The sequence below is a fragment of the Rhinolophus ferrumequinum genome, chromosome 17 (genome assembly GCF_004115265.2).
Source record: "Rhinolophus ferrumequinum isolate MPI-CBG mRhiFer1 chromosome 17, mRhiFer1_v1.p, whole genome shotgun sequence".
NCBI classification, from domain to species: domain Eukaryota; kingdom Metazoa; phylum Chordata; class Mammalia; order Chiroptera; family Rhinolophidae; genus Rhinolophus; species Rhinolophus ferrumequinum.
Genome location: NC_046300.1, coordinates 18870940 through 18889726, shown reverse-complemented (window position 1 = coordinate 18889726; position 18787 = coordinate 18870940). Strand labels below are relative to the sequence as shown.

The 18787-nt window shown below is 37.2% G+C and overlaps 1 protein-coding gene across 1 annotated transcript in view; it reads left to right on the top strand.

Moving 5' to 3' along the window:
- The first annotated feature begins 204 nt into the window (after positions 1 to 204).
- Positions 205 to 18787, top strand: part of STT3B (STT3 oligosaccharyltransferase complex catalytic subunit B) — an 85313-nt gene continuing 66730 nt past the window's right edge. Inside the window, exon 1 of the mRNA XM_033132590.1 lies at positions 205 to 959. Within this exon, the coding sequence (XP_032988481.1) occupies positions 646 to 959 (314 nt within the window). The 5' untranslated portion in view covers positions 205 to 645. The remainder of the gene's footprint in view (positions 960 to 18787) is intronic.

Below are 18787 nucleotides of genomic sequence, written 5' to 3'. Positions count from 1 at the left end.
AGCACGGCCGCTCCGGACGAATGGGCGCGAGGCCGGGAGGAGGGAGGGTGGGAGAACGGTTGGGTCAAGCCCCGCCCCAGCTCGTGCTCCTATTGGTGGGCCCAGCCATTGTGGCCCCGCCCCCTAACGGACCTGTCGCATTGTGACAGGTGGAAAGGCCAGTTCCTGTTGGGTCGGGGCGGAGTCAGAGGCGGAGTAAAAGGCTTCCTGAGCTCCGCCCGGACTCCAGGGGGGCTCCTCCTCCTGCTCCTCACCGCGGGGCGGGCGGCGAGTGCGAGGAGGAATGTCATTGCTGCTCCCACCGAGGTGCCGCCTCCGTCTGATCCTGCTCCTTCTCTGGCGCCCTCGTCCCGTCGGCTTTTGCCGCTGCCGCAGCTGAACTGAGGATACGGATGGCTAGTGGGGCGCTAGGGCCATCCGAGTTGAGACAGCAGCGGTCGCGGCCGCTGCTGAGGCGTAGACTCCCCGCCGTCGCCTCCACCCCCTGTTCCACGGCCTCGCGGCGCTGAGGGCGGGAGCGCGCGGGGCTCTTCCCTCCTCCTCTTTTTTCTTCCTCCTCCTCCTCCTCCTCCTCCGGGTCCCCGCCCAGCACCCCTCGCACCAGGCGGCGGCGGCGGCGAACGAGACCCGCCGCCGGGGCACAACATGGCGGAGCCCTCGGCCCCGGAGAGCAAGCACAAGTCGTCCCTCAACTCGTCCCCGTGGAGCGGCCTCATGGCCCTGGGGAACAGCCGGCACGGCCACCACGGGCCCGGGGCCCAGTGCGCGCACAAGGCGGCGAGTGGCGTGGCGCCGCCGAAACCGGCCCCTGCGGGGCTGTCCGGGGGTCTGTCGCAGCCGGCCGGCTGGCAGTCGCTGCTCTCCTTCACCATCCTTTTCCTGGCCTGGCTGGCCGGCTTCAGCTCGCGCCTCTTCGCCGTCATTCGCTTCGAAAGCATCATTCACGAGTTCGACCCGTGGTAAGTGCCCCGCCGCCCCTCCCCCGCCCTCGGCCCGCGGGGACCCGGACCCGTGCCCCTCTGTTCCCGGTGGCTCTCCTCGGACTTGGCCCCGCGCCGCCGCCAAATCCCGCTCGCGACCGGGCTGAGGCGGGAGCGGGTCCCGGAGCTCCGGACGCGCCCCTTCCTCGTGGGCGAAGTTTCCCCCGAGTAGTCCAAGGCGGGGCGTCGGGGTCCCCGAGTGGGATCTTGACCCTCGGTGGGGCAAGTGTGACGACTTGCAAGACGGTGAAGGAAGCCCCGGCTCGGGTCTCAGAGTCAGGACGGGCCACGCCGGGAGCCGGCAGGTCGCTGCTCAGTCGACTCGTGGCGGACTGCCCGCCTCCCCTCCCCGCGGCTTTCGCGTTCTTTCATTTTTGCGGGCGCGTGTTTGCTGGCTGGGTGGGATCCGCCAGGGGTTGCCCTGTTGCGGTGAGTCCAGATGTGCAGGAGCTCTGTCTGCTCAGCCTCGCAGTTGAACGCTTTTACTGTTTCTCTTCTTGCTCTCATTATACAAGAATGGAAAAAGAGTGAGTGAGGTGTTTAGGAAAGGAAATAATATCCCGGGATATGCAAGCTGGGGCCTCTTATTTATTTAACGTTAGATATTTTCAAGAGGGGCTTTTTTCAAGGCCTTTAAGTGCACTCAGCACGTCACTGTTCCACAATTATGTTGGGTTGCCTTTTAGAGCAAGATCATTACTCTCTTAGCCAAACTGTCACCCTCAGTATGTAGTGCACAATATCCGAAAGCATTGCATTAGTTCCTTTATTGGTCTCTGCAGGAAGGTTTGTGGATAAGAGAACAAACAGCACCACAGTGATGAGGAGCCCTAGATTGTAATAGCAGAGTTGCACAAGGTGTCAGGCACTGACCTGAGTGTTTTAGGAAATTATCCCGTTAAAGGCACTAGCAATTTAGACACTATACTGGTCTGGAAGATTGCTTTAATATTTTTCTTCCAACTTGCCCAACCTAAGTTTTTTTTGTTTGTTTTTTAACCTAAGCGTATGCCTTTTAAACTAACTTATTTCGTTGATCTACCAGCCTTGAGTTAATCTAACTTTCTAGACCTAACTAAACTTTAGGATATTTATTTATAATTTGAAATACAGAGAGAAAATCTTGAGCGTTAATTAAGTACATAGATAATATTTTGTGGAGTGAGTTACCCATATACTCAAAATACTGGATTGGAGTTCTGTTATGGATAGAAAAATTGGTAGGTCATCATCTATTGAACACCAGAGAGGCCCCACTCATGGCAAATTCTGAACTTAGGAAAACAGTTAATTACTGGGACATTCTTTCCTGAAACATTTTAATTCCATTTTAGAAGTTTTGAATTTTTCTAACACTTTTTAAAGACTATTATGTTATTTAGAATCACATAAGAAAATAAATTATTATGAAGCCTTGTGAACTAGACATAGCTTAGTCTTAGCTTTGAAACACCAAATTAGCTAAAAATGAAATTGGAACTAGAAAATGAAAACTGCTAGTGTTTTACTGAACAATGTGAAAAGAGAAAGTTCTGTCTTTTCAGATTACAAGAGAAGTGCATGGCTGACCAAACATTTCTTATAACAAAAAAGCGAATAATATTTTCAGAGTATCATTTTTACAATACTGTTTAGCAATGATGTTGAAGCTGAAATTAAGGATTGCAGAAAAATTCACATCTGATTAGTAAGATGGTTTTGTAATTTTTCCTTATTTTGAAGGAAGATTAGAAATCTGCATTAAGTTAGCAAAAGATTACTACTAAAGTTGAGTATTGTAATCATGGAAAGTCTGGTTGGGTTGCTTCACAGATAATACTCCCCCCCCTTTTTTTTTTCAAGTATGGCAAAGAATTGAAAGTTGATTTCTTCCTCTGGTTTCAAGAACATACTTGGAGAGCATAATTACCCTTTTTTATCCACGTGAAAATTTGTTTCACTTCTATTTTTCTATGTATAAAAACACATTTTAGAAACATTATCCTGTAGCTAAACGTGTAATATTTGAATTCTAAATCACATACATTAATCTAAAGGTATATATATATATATATACACATATATATATATATACTTCTTCAGTCTGAAAGATCTACTTAATTTTGATGTTCTGCTTTACTGATAGTTTTAGTATTTATGTTTTATTATATTTCTGATTAAATGTTTATGTTTATATAATGTTAGGTAATTCCGATTAGTTGTAAACAGCCTTTTATGATAAAGGAATTGTCTCTATCTCTTACTGAGAACACGGATAAACCTAATTCTAAGTATAATTCAGGTGACTTTAATGAGAGAATTAGGTTTCAGACAAAAAAAAAGTCCCTGTTTGCTCACTTTTGTTTTCCTTTTCATATCTTTTAAAGGTTTCAAGTAGTTAGACTCCTCATTCTTAAAATCCATTTTTAAAAGAGGGGGAATTGAGTGTAGATTGCCTGTCATTCATTATTACTTTGGACTTTTAAAGCACTTTTCCTTCAAAACCACCAATAGTACCAATACTTTGATCTACTGTCTAACACCCTAGTGTTATCCTAGCTTGGGAGTCTTCCAGATTACTGTTTTAACATTTAGTAATGACATGTACTTTTAATAATATTTAAATGTTCCTTTCAGGTTCTGTATCCACAAACCAAATTATTATGGCCTTCCCTGATCCCTTTTTTCATGTCTCTGTTACAAGCTTCATTTCTGAAGTATTTATATTGAAAAGTTTACTTTCTCTGTTTGATTATTTCTCTAAATTTTACAGTAGTTCTTAAATTGTGCAAAACTAGTTAACTGCTGAAGGTGACTCATTGTCACAGCTATACTTGTTTTTTAAATTGTCACTCAGGTTTTTTAAAATAAATCTTGCCAGTTATAAGAGGTATATGATGCTGAATATTTTATATTTATTAAATTTTAAAGTACAATGCACTGTTTTTTTTTTTAGAATTTAGCAACATTTTTGGTAATGATTTTCTTACCACTTATCTTCAGTAATTTCCTCTCTTATCAGTTGAGTTGATCAGACATGAGGAAGCAGTTTGAGAATCTGTTCTTTGTACATGCCAAACATTTGGTTGATCAACTAGTTAAACAGCACCTAATTTTATTTTTATCTGAAGCAAAATGTAGTTTTTACCTATTTTTGTTGTAATTGTATTAACCAAGTACTTGTTCCATAACCATTATCTTGGTAAATATGGTAGCTTTTCCACTCAGAGGCAATGTAAAATTTCCCTTTGTAAGGAGAGCTGCCCTTTCCCCTGCCTGTACAGGTTGTAGTAGGTTCCCCCTAGAGCTGTAGAGAGAGAATTCTCAGAGCTTTGAGTTTGGGCTGCAGTTAGCTGTAAAAGAAAGGGCAGCAGTTGCCTTTTTGCAGGGCAGAAAGCTGCAGTTTAGAGTTGAAACTTACAATGCTATTTTTCATAGAAACTACGATATAAATACGTTAATTAGTACAGAACATGTTTTCAAAGGAGTGATAAACCTTTGGAACATAAGCTGTTTGTAAGATGGGGACTACTTCCTGTGCTTTGAGGTCTCCATGTTTTTCTTCACTTTGCAGTGACAAAAAGAGGCTAGTGACCTCAGTTCTGAAGAAGACAAAATGGGTAATAAAACCAGTTTTAGAACACAAACATCTCTAAACCTTAAAAAGTCACTTGGTGGAATCATTAGCAACAGCAGTCCAGCTGCACTTCAGAACAGGTATACTGTGACTGATTTCATTGTAATTGAAGACTTTTCTAACCTTGAGCTCTAGAGATCATTCTGAGTTACAAGACCGCTTAGGGAGGAGGTGTAGGGAGTGCCTTGAGATTCTGTATTGGATGATGGGATTAGACCTGTTCCCATTGGGTAAGTGTGCTGGCTCCTCCTGTAGGTAGTAATCATGGGTTTCATGATGCATAGAATAGGTCCTGGAGTAATTAGAATCTGTCAGCAAAGTCTTTGAAACTTTTCCTTTCCCTTTAGGGTTTTCATATCTTGAGGGCTAACTTGGATAAGATTGTATACCCCTTACTGCCATATATATAGTTTATATAAAGATAACATTGGTTGTAGACCAAGCATTAGAAACTCAGAATAAGGATTTACAATTTAGGCTCTGACCCAGGTGTTATGAATGTGGGGAAATTTACTAGCTTGTCTGTACTTAATCTGTCTCTGATTTTTATGCTCAGTAAGTTTTGAGTGCTTTGGAATATGAGAAAATGTTAAAAGTTCTTTTCATTGTAGTGACCTGGTATTCTTCAGTGCATACGTGCTCTCAGATATAGTGGAAAGATTAATATTTTTGAGTGACTGAATCATTGTTTCCTCTCGTTTTGTGTACTTTGAAAATGTAATACTCTTAGAGACAATACTGCAGGTTAACCTGGATTTTAAAGTACCCCACAATTCAACAGATCTATATATTGTTAAATTGTTATATTATGAAAATTTTCAAACATACAGAAAATTTGAAAGAATTTTGTAGTGAGCAGTCCTACTCAACACCTAGATTCTACAGTATTTTACTTCATCGTATCTTTCTATCTTTCCATTACTGCTCTTAAATGTTGCTTGTAGACACTGACCGTGCACTGTTCACTGTAATACGGAAGAATGTTATCTTTGTTCCTCAACTCCATGATAAAGAGGATCTCTTATTTCTGGATAGCATTTGTTTCTATAATACTTGAACATAATGAGTATAAATACTCTTTCTATATGATCCTAAATTGGACTGCAGATTAGAATCAGATTCAGCCATTCTGGGTTTTGGTACAAGTCAGTACATTAGCCCATGTCTGTTGTATAACTTGACTTTGCTGAATTTGATGTCTGAGGAGAAACTCAGAAGTTGTGAGAAGGGTACTTATGCTGGTTTTAGTAAACTTGATTGATGTGGGACTCCTAAATTCTCTTCAATTAGAAGCCTTTTGTTGGTCAGCCTGTTGCTTACCCTGAGTTGTATTCATGCTCCTTCTTTACCATGTTTCATCCAGATGTAATGCTTAATTTAGTTTTATGTATGGTTTCAAAAGTGACTACTATGAGTCCCTACAAATAGGAAAAAGGGGAAACATTTTCAAGTATTATAGGAACCCCAAATATAATGCATGGACCAAATTAATACTATTAATACTAAATGTAGATGGTTACTCTGTCTTCACTCATTTATTTGATTTACCTGATTCTGGTGGATATTTTTTCTTTTAAAGTCACTCTTTTCTGAGAAGGTTTCTGTGCCCTAAGTTAACTACTTCTGACCATGACTAATTTCCAGGGTTTTAAAATTTGATAGAAAATGGCAATACTGTAGCATGGGGGCGTGGGAGCGGGGAGAAGCAGTGTGTTAGGTGAGGGTAAGAGTTAGAAGAGGCTCTTACATTTTAGGTAAATGTAGGTTAACTGGCATTTGTAGACTTGCCAGGAAACCTAACCACTATTTGAAATTTTATTTCTTTGGAAAAATGCTTTCATAGTTTAAAAAGATAGCTAAACATATTTTGGAATATAACCTGTATATAAGATGGCTAATGCCTTTATGTTGGTCAAGTTTGTGCTATTTTTAGATACATGAATTTCTAAAGAATTGCAGCTGGTACACTAATTAAATTGACCATATCTGTGACCATTTTTTTTCCCTGTGGAACTTAATGTTGCAGGATAACTTTAATATATGGCCTAAACGGTAGTAAACTGAGTTTTTACAGTGTCTTGCAACTTGATTTTAGAGATTAGAATTGAGGAAATAAGGTAGCATCTTTTGTTTCTGTGCTTAAAAGATATTTCAATTTAGTATTCCCCACAAGGATTGAATAATACAGGTCTGCCAGTCTCCAAAATCTATGTCCTTTTTATTGTATCCTCTGCCTCCAAGGCCAGGTTAAATGAAAGTGTGCTCCACTTAATTTATGTTTTTTAATCAGCTGCCCTGATTTAAGTCTTAACATATTGGCCTGTGAAAATGTCTGGGCACAATCTGCGCTCTAGCTAAGCTCACTAGTTGGGTGGTTGCTAATTACTTTGTTTTGATGTAGGAAAAAGAAGAGTTGATGGTGGTTTGAAGTTTTTAACCCTGAATGACTAGGGAATTTTCCAAGATGGGGCTAGTAAAGGAATAACTGAATGAAGAGAGAGAAGAAGGTGACTGCATCCGAGTGAATGTTGTTTTTATTTGGATTTATTTTGTCTGTAAAAAGTTCATAATAATGAGGTTGGAAGTATTAAGCCTTTTCAGTTAAGGAAATTATGGGGTAGAAGCTAAACTTTCAGAGTAGACCCAGAATTCTGTAGCCTGAAGGACTTTTATTAGAGTACTTACATAGCTGGTTTTGTTTTCTGGGCAAAGCTGACTACCAGTAGGGTGAAGTACTTTTTCTAAGGTGGTACAGTTGTAGCTTGGCTAGATTCTTTTCTATTTTCTTTGCACCTGTTTTTGCATTAGAGGGAGTTTTTTGAGAAGTTGTTTGAAATTGTTATTTCAGAAGATGAGGGGAAATTAGTTTCTACCACTTACTTTAAGTTGACAGTATTGGAAAATCTGGCAATTCAGGTTTTGCTATAGAAACAGCTTTTGTGTGAAGTTTGACTTTAGTATTAGTGATTTAAAAAATTGTGTTCATCAGTTATCTGTAACTTCCATAAGTCAAAAGTTTCCATACTTTAAATTTTCAAACATTTTTTTGACTTTTTTTTCATTCTTATCCAAAGGGGGAAATATTACACGAAGACATATAAAGTTTATGTTTATATTAGTAGTGTTAATGATTAGTTGATAATCAAGTTGATAATATTTCTTTTGGGGTTTTGTTTTTAATTTCTTTTTCATTCCTTACAGGCTTATTAACTATTCTCAGGTCATTAAATATTTTTCTTAATGGTACTGTGTTGTTTTCCTTAGTGATATCTAGCAATTTCTTCACCCTACAAGTTTCTTCAAATGAATGTGGTTTTTCGCTTAAATTATTGGATCCCTCTCTCTCCATAGATAGTTAATATTGCAGCATATATTGTTTTCCATACTATTTTAAAAATTAAAATATAGTAATTCATAATTCTAAAGTTTCCATACATGCACAGCCTAAATTACTGTTTGTTGCAGGCCAAAAGGGTGGAATGGAGTTGGTAAAAAGAATTATGACTGGAAACTCACTTGTGACCACCATGTTTACTTGATGCTTTTTCTTTTTTAGTTGAGGTATAATTGATGTATATAATATATTAGTTTCAGGTGTATGACATAGTGATTAGATATTTGTATACGTTTTGAAATGATCACCACAATACGTCTAGTTAACATTCGTCACCTTACATAGTTACAAAAAAAATTTTTTTTCTTGTGAGAACTTTTAAGATACACGCTCTTAACACTTCATGTCTATTCTTAAAACACCAGTAACTCCTGTAAAGTACAGAATATCCTATTTAAGAAGGTTTAATTGGACTATTATACCATCTTACTTGTGTAATTCACAGGAAAATAAAGGAGTACAGAATTATTGGAAGGCAGCACTCTTGTAGTTTTTGAGATATCCCTTGGAAGTGTCTTAAATGTTTACATAAGCAAGGGTAAAGAAATGTCTTCTACAAAGGCTTTTATTATCAATGGGAAGGTGTTCAGTTTCCGTCTTTAAAACTTTTCCTTTTATGGTGAAATATAAACATTCTGAAAAGTATATAAACCTAATTTACATTGTAGTGACTAGTTATAGAATAAACACCCATGTGACTATCACCCAGATCAAGAAATAGAACATTGCTACCACCTCTGAAGTCTTGGTGTGTATTTTCTCCTCCCTTCCCCTGCCCCTCCCTATTTTATAGTAAGTATAACCTTGCTTTTCCTCATAGGTGGTATAATTCTGTGTGCATTTCTAAATAATATAATTTAGTGTTGTCTACTTCAAAACTTTATATAAATGCACTTGTGCTTCTATGTCTTGCTTTTTTGCTCAGCATTGCTTTAAATGTTCATCTTCATTGATCAAAGAGTCGAAATTGTGTGGGTAATAAAGTTGGGCAATGATTTGATTAACCAGACTTCTTACCCACCTGAAGATATTGCCTGCTCTTTTGCAGCAGGAAGTACTGAGGAAAGGGAAGGCATTCATCTCTTCACTGGAGATCAAAAGTTATTTCAAGATTGAACTCTTGGCGCTGGAGTCAACCTTGCCTTTAGATAACCTTGACAACTTTTTTAAAGGTACTGGCCAGAGATTCAGTCTTACAACAGACATTGCAACTATAAGGAAGAGGAGGCAGGGGAGGAGACATCACTCTCTTTCTCGAGACAAATGATAAATAAGCAGATAAATTAGTTTTTAAACTATGGCTTTTGCCAGTTGTTCATTTTAAAGTATATAAAAATCTACATAAGGCAAGGAGTGGTTGTGGTTAGTTCTTGATGGAAAAGGAAAGGAAAAAGAAGGAAGTTTAGAAGGAATGCTGGAAGGGGATGCGAACTGAAGGAATTTAGGAAAACCCTCGGAATGGACTGTTCATGTATTGGTATTTTTGTAGAGGACTGCTGAGCCTGGGCTATGTGTGATTTTGTTTGGGTAGATATGGGATCTTGAATAACTTGCATTTCTCTTACATTATTTTCTTCTTCCAGCCTTCCACGGCTACCGCTTTTATTTTTTCCCAAATCTGTATTTCCTTTATTGATTTACTAGCTGCCTTGGTCTTCAGGAAGAATGGGTGAGGTATGATGGTAGTAGGATCCTTTCAGAAGCTGTTTTCAGGGGGTGTAAAGTTTTAGTCAAAGAAAGGGAAAGGAAAGGTCATGGAACTTTATGTAGAAGCTTACGATCTATTGGTATGTGGAAATTGGGCATTGCGTGTTAGCACGTGATTAAGGATATTGGAAATGTGATCCCAGCTTAAGGTTTTCTTTTAATAAGAAAGCAGTTCTTAAGTGAAACAAACTTGGAATGCTCTCTAACGCATTTCTGTTTATTGGTCAGAATGATTTTGATCAGAATCTGTGTTTTTGTTTTTGTTTTCTACATGGTACTTGAATGGATAACAGCTGATTTCTTTGTGAACAAATACAGGCCTGTTATTTATTCATTGTTACTTGGAGAAGAATTTAAATTTGGGAGTACCTTTCTTCAAACTTCCTATTTTGTCAACCAACATTTCTACATAATTCAAACTTAAAATTTAAACCAATTATCATAAGGAAGGTATACATTCTTATTATCCCTTCTCCCCCAAATCCCATGTAATGTATGCCAGAGAGAAATATAAATGACTTTGAATTTAGGCTCTATTTGGATAATGGTCCAACTTAATGATTTAAGCTATTTTAATATCTCTGCTGTTCCTTTTACATGAATTCTCCAAGGAAGTAGAGATTATTTTCTGAAATGTATTAACTGTTAGAAAAGATGCCAGGCATACTTATTTCATAAATAATAATCAAATGTAGCTTCTCTGCCTTACGTGAGAGGTATAGGTACAGATTTTAGTGATCCCAATATAAAACAAACTTCAGTTAAATTTTGTTCAGGACTGTTCATTTAACAATTAAATAGGCCAGAGCCATTTTGAAGAATATTTTAACACCTGTAATGTAAAAGCACTCAAGGAGACTTGTTACTTTTTCTTTGCCTAAACTGGTAAGATACTGTTAATGGTGATGGGGTGCTCACTTCCCCCTCTAATGGTAATAATGTTAATAACTTATTGTTACAATTATTGAGACAGACTAACAGAAGGTCTTTTAGAAGATTAGAAGAACATTGTTTCTAATCTTCCTAGAATATCCTACACCATGTTGGAAACATAGTGTTCAATTTATATTAACATTGATCCTTTATTCTTAATAACCACATTTTATGTTTTGGTGATGATAGGGATAGTACAGGAAGTTTCTGTTATGTAATACCTTGAGAAACCTTGGATTTTACTGTGATGTCAGTAAAATCACATGTGTAGTTGTTATATTGTGATTTATAATAATAAATATTTATTTGGTCTTCATCCCGTTTCTGGTACACAGCTCCTAAAACGTGCAATTTCCTAAATGATGGGAGGAGGGGAGATGTCTTATTATCTTAACGAGGTGACTTTTGGAAAGCCTCTAGGTAATCTAAGTATGGGGGCTGGTTGCCAGTAAAGCCAACCACTTGATCAAGGTTGGAACTGGAAGTCGCACCCCCTGACCTTCTGGGACAGGAGTGGGACTGGAAGTTGAACTACCAGTGACCAGTAATTTAATCAGTCATGCCTGTGTGATGGAGCTTCCATAAAAATGCAAAAGGACTGAGTTTGGAGAGCGCCCAGGTTGGTGAACATGTGCGGAGATTCAGGGCGAGAGGTGTGCTCGCAGAGGGCCTGGAAACTCCATGCCCCTTCTCACAGACCTTGCCCAATGCATCTCTTTCTTCTGGCTGTTCCTGAGTTTCATGCTTTTATAATAAACTGGTGATCTAGTAAGTAAAATGTTTCTCTGAGTTCTGTGAGCCGCTCTAGCAAATTCATTGAACCCAAAGGAGAGGGTCGTTGGAATCCACATTCCATAGCCAGTTTGTTAGAAGCACAGGTGACAACTTGAACTTACACTTGAGTCTAACATTGGTGTGTGTGTGGAGGTGTTAGTCTTGTGGAAGTGAGCCCTGAACCTGTGCGATCTGATGCTATTGCCAGGGAGATGGTGTCAGAATTGAGTTGAATTGTAGAACACCCAGCTGGTATTGGAGAATTGTTTGGTGGTGTGGAACCGCCCCCACACACACACATTGGAATTATTGGTGAACCTCTTATTAGTGAACATCATAATCTCTCAATTAAGATGTCACTTTAATCTTTTTCATTTATTCATCCACTGATTTTTTTTCTTTTTTTAAAATTAGTTTCAGGTATACAAAACAACATAATGATTAGACATTTATACCCCTCACAAAGTGATAACCACAAGTCTACTACCCATCTGACACTGCACGTAGCTGTTACAATACCATTGACTATATTTCCTATGTGGTAGTATACATCCCGTGACTATATGTATGTATGTATATATATATATATATATATATATATATATATAGAGAGAGAGAGAGAGAGAGAGAGAGAGAGAGAGAGAGAGAGAGAGAGAGTTATAGTTGACATTCAGTATTATTTTATATTATTAGGTTGGTGCAAAAGTAATTGCAGTTTTAAAGGCATAGTTTCAGGTGTACAGTGCAGTGGTTAAGTGTCATTTTAATCTTGTAGAAAGAAAGAATTGATGAAGATGCTTGCAGAAGTAATTTATGTGAGTGTCAGTGATTACCATCAGTAGTTGGGAGACGGCTGGCTGGCTGGCTGGCTGGCTGGATAACTTAGGAAGAATTTTAAAGGAGGGAAATTTTAGTTCCATGAGTATTTCTTTCAAGTACAAGTAACTCTTAGCTCTGTCTCAAGTGTTAACTCACTAGTTAAACATTGAATAAGGAAAGACTAATTAATATCCAAAAAATATATGAATCATAAAAGTTTCAGTGCTGTTAACTTTTGAGATAACTGAAAAAGATAGATGTCAGCAACAGAAGTAAAATTTTGGAGCTGGCATTTTGTTTGGACTTGAAATCTGTCTTGATGTGGAGGAGGGATGAGGATAGAAATTATCATTGTATATATAGGCATTAGAATATACTAAATTCAAGCAAAGGATGAGTTTGGGTGGGATTCGATTAATGATCCATTTGGTTTCTTAGCTCTTGATTTAACTTTTATCATTATAGGTAATTAATATGGAAATTAAGCAACACTTTAGAAAAGCATCACAGCTCTGACCTTATTGAAACTTTATCATAAGAGGTTAAAAGGATACTAAATAAAAATACTCATTAGGGATGAAATAAGTTTCTTGTCTCCATTAAAGTATCTGCAATGGAAATCACTGTCTAAGTACTGGGACGAACATTGAATATTGTAGGTCTTGGATTGAACTCTAACAAAATGACTGGTCAGCTCTTTAATTATATTGTTATTCTATGTAATAATACCAATATTCCTGTGAATCCTAAAACTGATATGCTATGTTTTTGATTGAAAATGATGGGTTTTTTAAAAAAAAACAAAAAACAAATAAAACCCTTTATTAGTGTGTCTTTAAAAAAATCTGTTTTAGTGAACAGGGTTTGTTGTATACATATATTGATGATTACAACATTTTATATGTTCTTAATTTTTAAAATTTAATAAACTTGCTTCATGGAAGTTTAATTTCAATAGTAAAATTATTTTTACTTTAGACCATAGCTAAAGAAAACTTTTATTTAACATGCTTCCCAGCTTTCTGGTATTTGAAGGAACAAGATAATGAAACAGTGTGGTTGATGAAATAAATCCAATTTTAAAATTGTGTAAAGGTCAGTTACTTGTTCAAAGTAGAAGAATGAGCTTGAGGAGTTACTAAAATCTTTTTAACTAAAGATATTTGAAGGTTGTTAAAATGAGTCAGTCACTTCATTAGAAATGGAGCTTTTTTCTCCTGTTTAAGATACTTAATTTTGGTTGTTAAAATAATTTACCACATTTAAATAGTGTCTAATATCAACAGCATTTAAAACAAAACAGGATTTTCCTTTTGAAGTAAAAATCATTCTAGACTTTTAAAAAATTTGTGTAGTAAGTGTTTGATGTTATAACTCTTGGATAAGAATTGCAACCTAATAGAAAGTTACAGAACTTTTATAAATCAAGCTATATCGAAAATTCTACTTGCATATAAAAGAATGTATATACCACATATGTAATTATGAACATAATGATAAACACCTGTGAACTGCCCTGCCCAAATGTAGAACCAGTTGGGTTCTACCAATTTCACATCTGTTCATGTTTCTTCTCTAGCCTATCCTCCTGGCTTTCGTCTTAGCACTAGGAAACTGTCCTCAGTTTTGTTGAACATCTCCTTTGACGTATTAAAAATACTCATATGCATGTATCTCTAGACAATATATTGCCAAGTTTTGCTTTCTTGGAGCTTTTAAAAATAATATTATCCTCTATATAATCTTCTTTGACTTGCATTTATACATTTGCTAGTTGATGGACCTTTGGGTTCTGAATTTTTTGCTTTTTATGAGTAGTGCTACTATGATGCATATATGTGCGTGTTTGCGAGGATATGTACCTAGTAATTTTGCCATAATATGTTTCAGTTATTTATAAAAATATAATACACCACCCCAAAACTTAGTGACAAAACACCATTTCATTATTTCACAATTCTGTGGGTTGAGTGGGAGGTCCTTCTGCTTCATGCTGTCACCTTGTGGTGCTGGGATGCTTGCAATTATCTGGAGGTTCAACAGGCAACAGTCCTCTGGAGCTAGAATGGCTGGGATGCTGGACAGTTTAGAGTAATCTGGAGCCTTGATTGGGAGCTCAGGTGGGCTTTTAGCTCCTTCGCTGGCTGCTTGGGCTGCCTCACAGCAGGGGGACTGGGTTCTAAAAAGGAGCATTCCAAGAGAGAGGAAGCTGCCAGGCCATTTTAGGGCTAGGCTTGGAGTGATCAGTGTTACTTCCACTATGTTTTATTCAAAATAGACCCAGGCCTAGCTCACAGTCAAGGGAGAAGATGCACGTGCAAGAAAGGAAGAATCGTTTAGGGCCATCTTTGGAGACTGGCTACCACAGTGTGTTTATCATTTTTATTTCTTTTTCTGTGAAATACCTGTTCATTTCTTTGGTTAGTTTTTTTATCCGTTTGTTTTGAATTTATTTGGGGGGGAAGGATACTAATTGTGGGTTAAATTTGTTGCAAATCTTAATGCATTTCGTAGCTTATTGATCCTTAAGCAGTCTTATAAAATAGGTATTTTATTACCCACATTTTACAAACAGCAGGAAGCACTGCTTAGTAAGTTGAGAGAATAGGCCTTGAAGTCAGACAGCCTCAGGCGATATTTTTGGTATAAAGAATAGCATGTGCAAACATGTACAGTTATGAAATGGCTTGATGCTTCCATCAGTTTACTTGTCACACCCCTTCTTCTCTAAAAGATTGAGGCTTAGAAAAATTTACAAGTATTTTTTATTCATTTATGGTCATTACAATGTTTTAGATAAAGTGTGACTTTTGTTATGAGGAGACTCAGGCCTGGTTAGCCCAGTGACCTGGGTGCTAGAACCAGTACGGTACATTCAGCTCCAAGTTCTTTCTAGTCTTACCTGCCTTCCCCATTCCTCAATATCTTTTCCTCTAAATTATTCAGTTGGATCAGTCAGGATCTGCCAGTACATTCCGAACACTTGTGTTTTTGATGGTCAAATTAGTTCTGCTCTCAGTCCTCCCACTTTGAGGGTATGCTGGAGTTCTCAGAAGAGAGGGGAAAGGAATTGGCTGATATTTGAGATTTTCTTCAGTTACTCTACATCCAGACTTTGTGGAAATTAAGACTCTTAAGTGTTGTAGCCAAAATATTTTTACAAAATTATTATGGAAGCCAGAGATTCACAATTAATATTCAGACATTTGCCTTAGGTACTTTTAAGTTGCTTTAAAACTCTGAGTTGCTTTAAAATTGAAAATGTCACAGAGCAATTACGAATTCCACAATTCAAGACTTTAAATAAAATGAACAATTTGCTTGAACATATACAAAATATACAGAAATAAGCTTGTAGATACTTCTTCCCAACCCTCACATTTAGGAAGATTGTTCTGTATAAAAGTATCGTTTCTGATTATTACAATCTGTATGTCGAAGATAGACACCTCAGTACATCTGTTCAGTGTGGAAGCAGTGCTTCAGTCAGCATGACTTATTTTCATGTCACTTCAGATTTCGTGGATCTAAGATTCAAAGACAAACGAAAGTTATAACAGTACTTCTACTTATTGGAGGAATTCTGTGACATGTAGTGGAATACAGCTCATTTTTTAGACTTTGACTCAGGGATGTTTTCCACCCCTGATACCAGCCATTGTGTGACTGAGCCTCTCATTCATTTTTATTCTTTCCTATCCCAGATTCTTCCACTTTCAATGTCATGCATGAGAATTACCCTTCCTCAAGAAGTGTAACTTGTTATAAGGTTGATACAGTGTTATCATGATAAAGCATAGGTACCAAGTAATTTGGCAAAAAGTGTAATGCCAGGTTCCACAAGTTTGAGCATCGTATATAAAAAAAGAAAAATTAAGTCCATTTAAAATTCAATAAATGCATTTGTAACATTTGCACGTTTTAAAATAGAGTACCAAAAACATGTAATCTGAGTTTAACATATAGTGTTTCATAAAAATTAATAAAATTACTTTAGATATGTGAAGGATACCAAAGCTTTCACATAGTTCAGTATTTCCCATTACCTCTCTTGCAACCCCTTTCAGGGGGAGGAGAAAACTCCTTTATTCTTTTTGTTCTTAACTCTTTGAGTATGTTTGCTCATACTTTTCTGTTTGAAATGGGGTAACTAGGTAAATTGTATCACTTTTGGTTTCTCTGGAATATAGAGTGAACTTCATACTTAGAAGAGAACTAGACATTATTTGTTATGGTGCTTACCAAACAAACCACATTCTGGAGAACATACATCCCAGGAATTGGAAAAAAAGTGCATACTCCATCCACTTACCTTTACAGTGCTTGTAACTGTGGGAGAGGCTGGGAAGTTCTTGAATACAGTGTTAATTTTATTTAACCTAGTTTTGCCACATTTAATTTAGAAACCACTGAAGGATTTTTTTGAATTAATGTGCCATGCAACGCAGTTTGGGAAAGACTGATCTATCTAGTTGCTTTATTTGATAGATGAGGAGTCTGAGGCCTAAGCATACTGAGTTGCTTTTTCAAAGTAGTAGAGCTACAACTAGGACTGACAGACAGTCTAGCAGGTTTGAAATCTTCCTCTTTTCTTTTTTGAATTACTGCGTTGTGAACATCAAGTACATCCACATTATGGGAGCATATGTATTTTTTAAAACTAAACACATTACTACCCGAAATACTGTGTTTCCCGAAAATAAGACCTAGCCAGACCATCTGCTCTAATGCGTCTTTTGGAGCAAAAATTAGTAAAATAAGACCTGGTCTTATATTAATTTTTGCTCCAAAAGACGCATTAGAGCTGATGGTCCGGCTAGGTCTTATTTTCGGGGAAACACGGTATCCGCCTATTTATACCACCCCCCTGATTTATGTTGGTGACTAAGTACTTTGATACCCAGCTCTTCAGTACTTAGTAATTTGTCAAATTGTAGCATTGCACTGTAGCTTATGAATAGGCTGTCCTATAAGTATTAAAACTTAAGATGTCTAGACAAGCCTATATACATTGCTTACTTGGTGTGATTGTTTTGTTTTAGTTTATTCCTTGATGTTGCTTTCACCCCTGAATGTTGTTCATTTTGATTTTATCAGTTGGCAAAACTATTTTGGTTCTTTTATCATAGCAAATTGTGGGTCATGGGACATTATTACTAGGTAATGCTTGCTAGTTGGAAATCTTACTTCTATAGTACATGAATATTTGTCTTGACTTAAATATATGTATTATAATACATATTTACATATATAATTCTTGTTAGTTGGAAATCTTATTTATATAGTATATGTCAGTTAGATATCTAATAATAAATAAATGTAAATATAACATGTTTATATGTAATGTTTGTTGGAGATCTCATTTCTATAATAAATGAACTTGTGCCTGACTTAAATATGTATTGCAAACACACATATGTGCTGTATAGAGAGAATACATGCAAGCACATGCACTTGTCCCTTTGTCTTAAGCTTCTTAGATTTCAATCTATATTGGATTTAACTGAGCAAAAAAGTATCATTGAATAGTTTTAACTTATCAAATATACTAGTATTTTATTTGAATGACATTAGAACATTTCTATCAGCTTCTTATTTTGATGTAATTTTTTGCTCTGGCTTCTCATTGTTCTTTCCTTTTTTCCAATAAGTTTAATTGTCATTTATAAAACAGAAGATACCCTCCTTTTTAAAATGGATACTTATGGAAATTGATAGCTGTCACTGCCAGTTGAGGCAAAAATAGGACTGAAATATGGATCTTATTATCTATTAATACGTATTTGCAGTTTTGCTCTGTGTGTTTGTGTGAATTCTAATGTCTTTTGATTTGTAATGCATCTCACCTTGAGTGAGAAGGTATAGAGAAGCTTTAAGAAGTCTGTAGGACCTTCTCAACTTTTGAACAACCTTTGGTTTTTCCATGTGTTGCTCTGAAGTAGAGAAACCGGTAGTTTGTCAGTCTGACACATACAGCCTGCTCCCTGTTCATGAAAGATCTTGAATCAGAATGACCCACCTAGTTGTAAGAGCAGGGAGTTTAGTGAGAGTATTCTTAACACCCAGTTGGAAGTGCTTGTACATAAATGAGTAGTGGTGATTTGATGGTGTGACAGTGGTTAAGCTGTGTATTTGTGGGGCTTTTCAAACTTCAGAAATGACTTAGTGAAACAGTAAAAAATGACTTTATTGTGTATCATTAGTAATCCCTTGAAATTTCATTGTTCTGCTGTTAAACACTGATAATGAATCTCTATCATTACAATAGACTTGAATATATCCTCACGTGTGAGTTTCCATAGTTTAAATTATAAAATCAGCTTTGTGTTTAATGTGATTTTCTAGACAATATTCATATGTATTACGTGGCAGGAAGGGATTTAGGTTGTTAGTCTTAGTAGTTTTAGTAAACTGGGTTTTTTTCCTCCCTGTGTTCTTGTGTAACACATTAATCTGGCATGCTTTTGTTTTTGATCCTGCCACTAGATGGCAGGAATAATAAAAAGTAAATTGAAATGCCAACTTTAGCTTGTGGTGTTAGCTGCTTTGTACTTTTCTTTTATC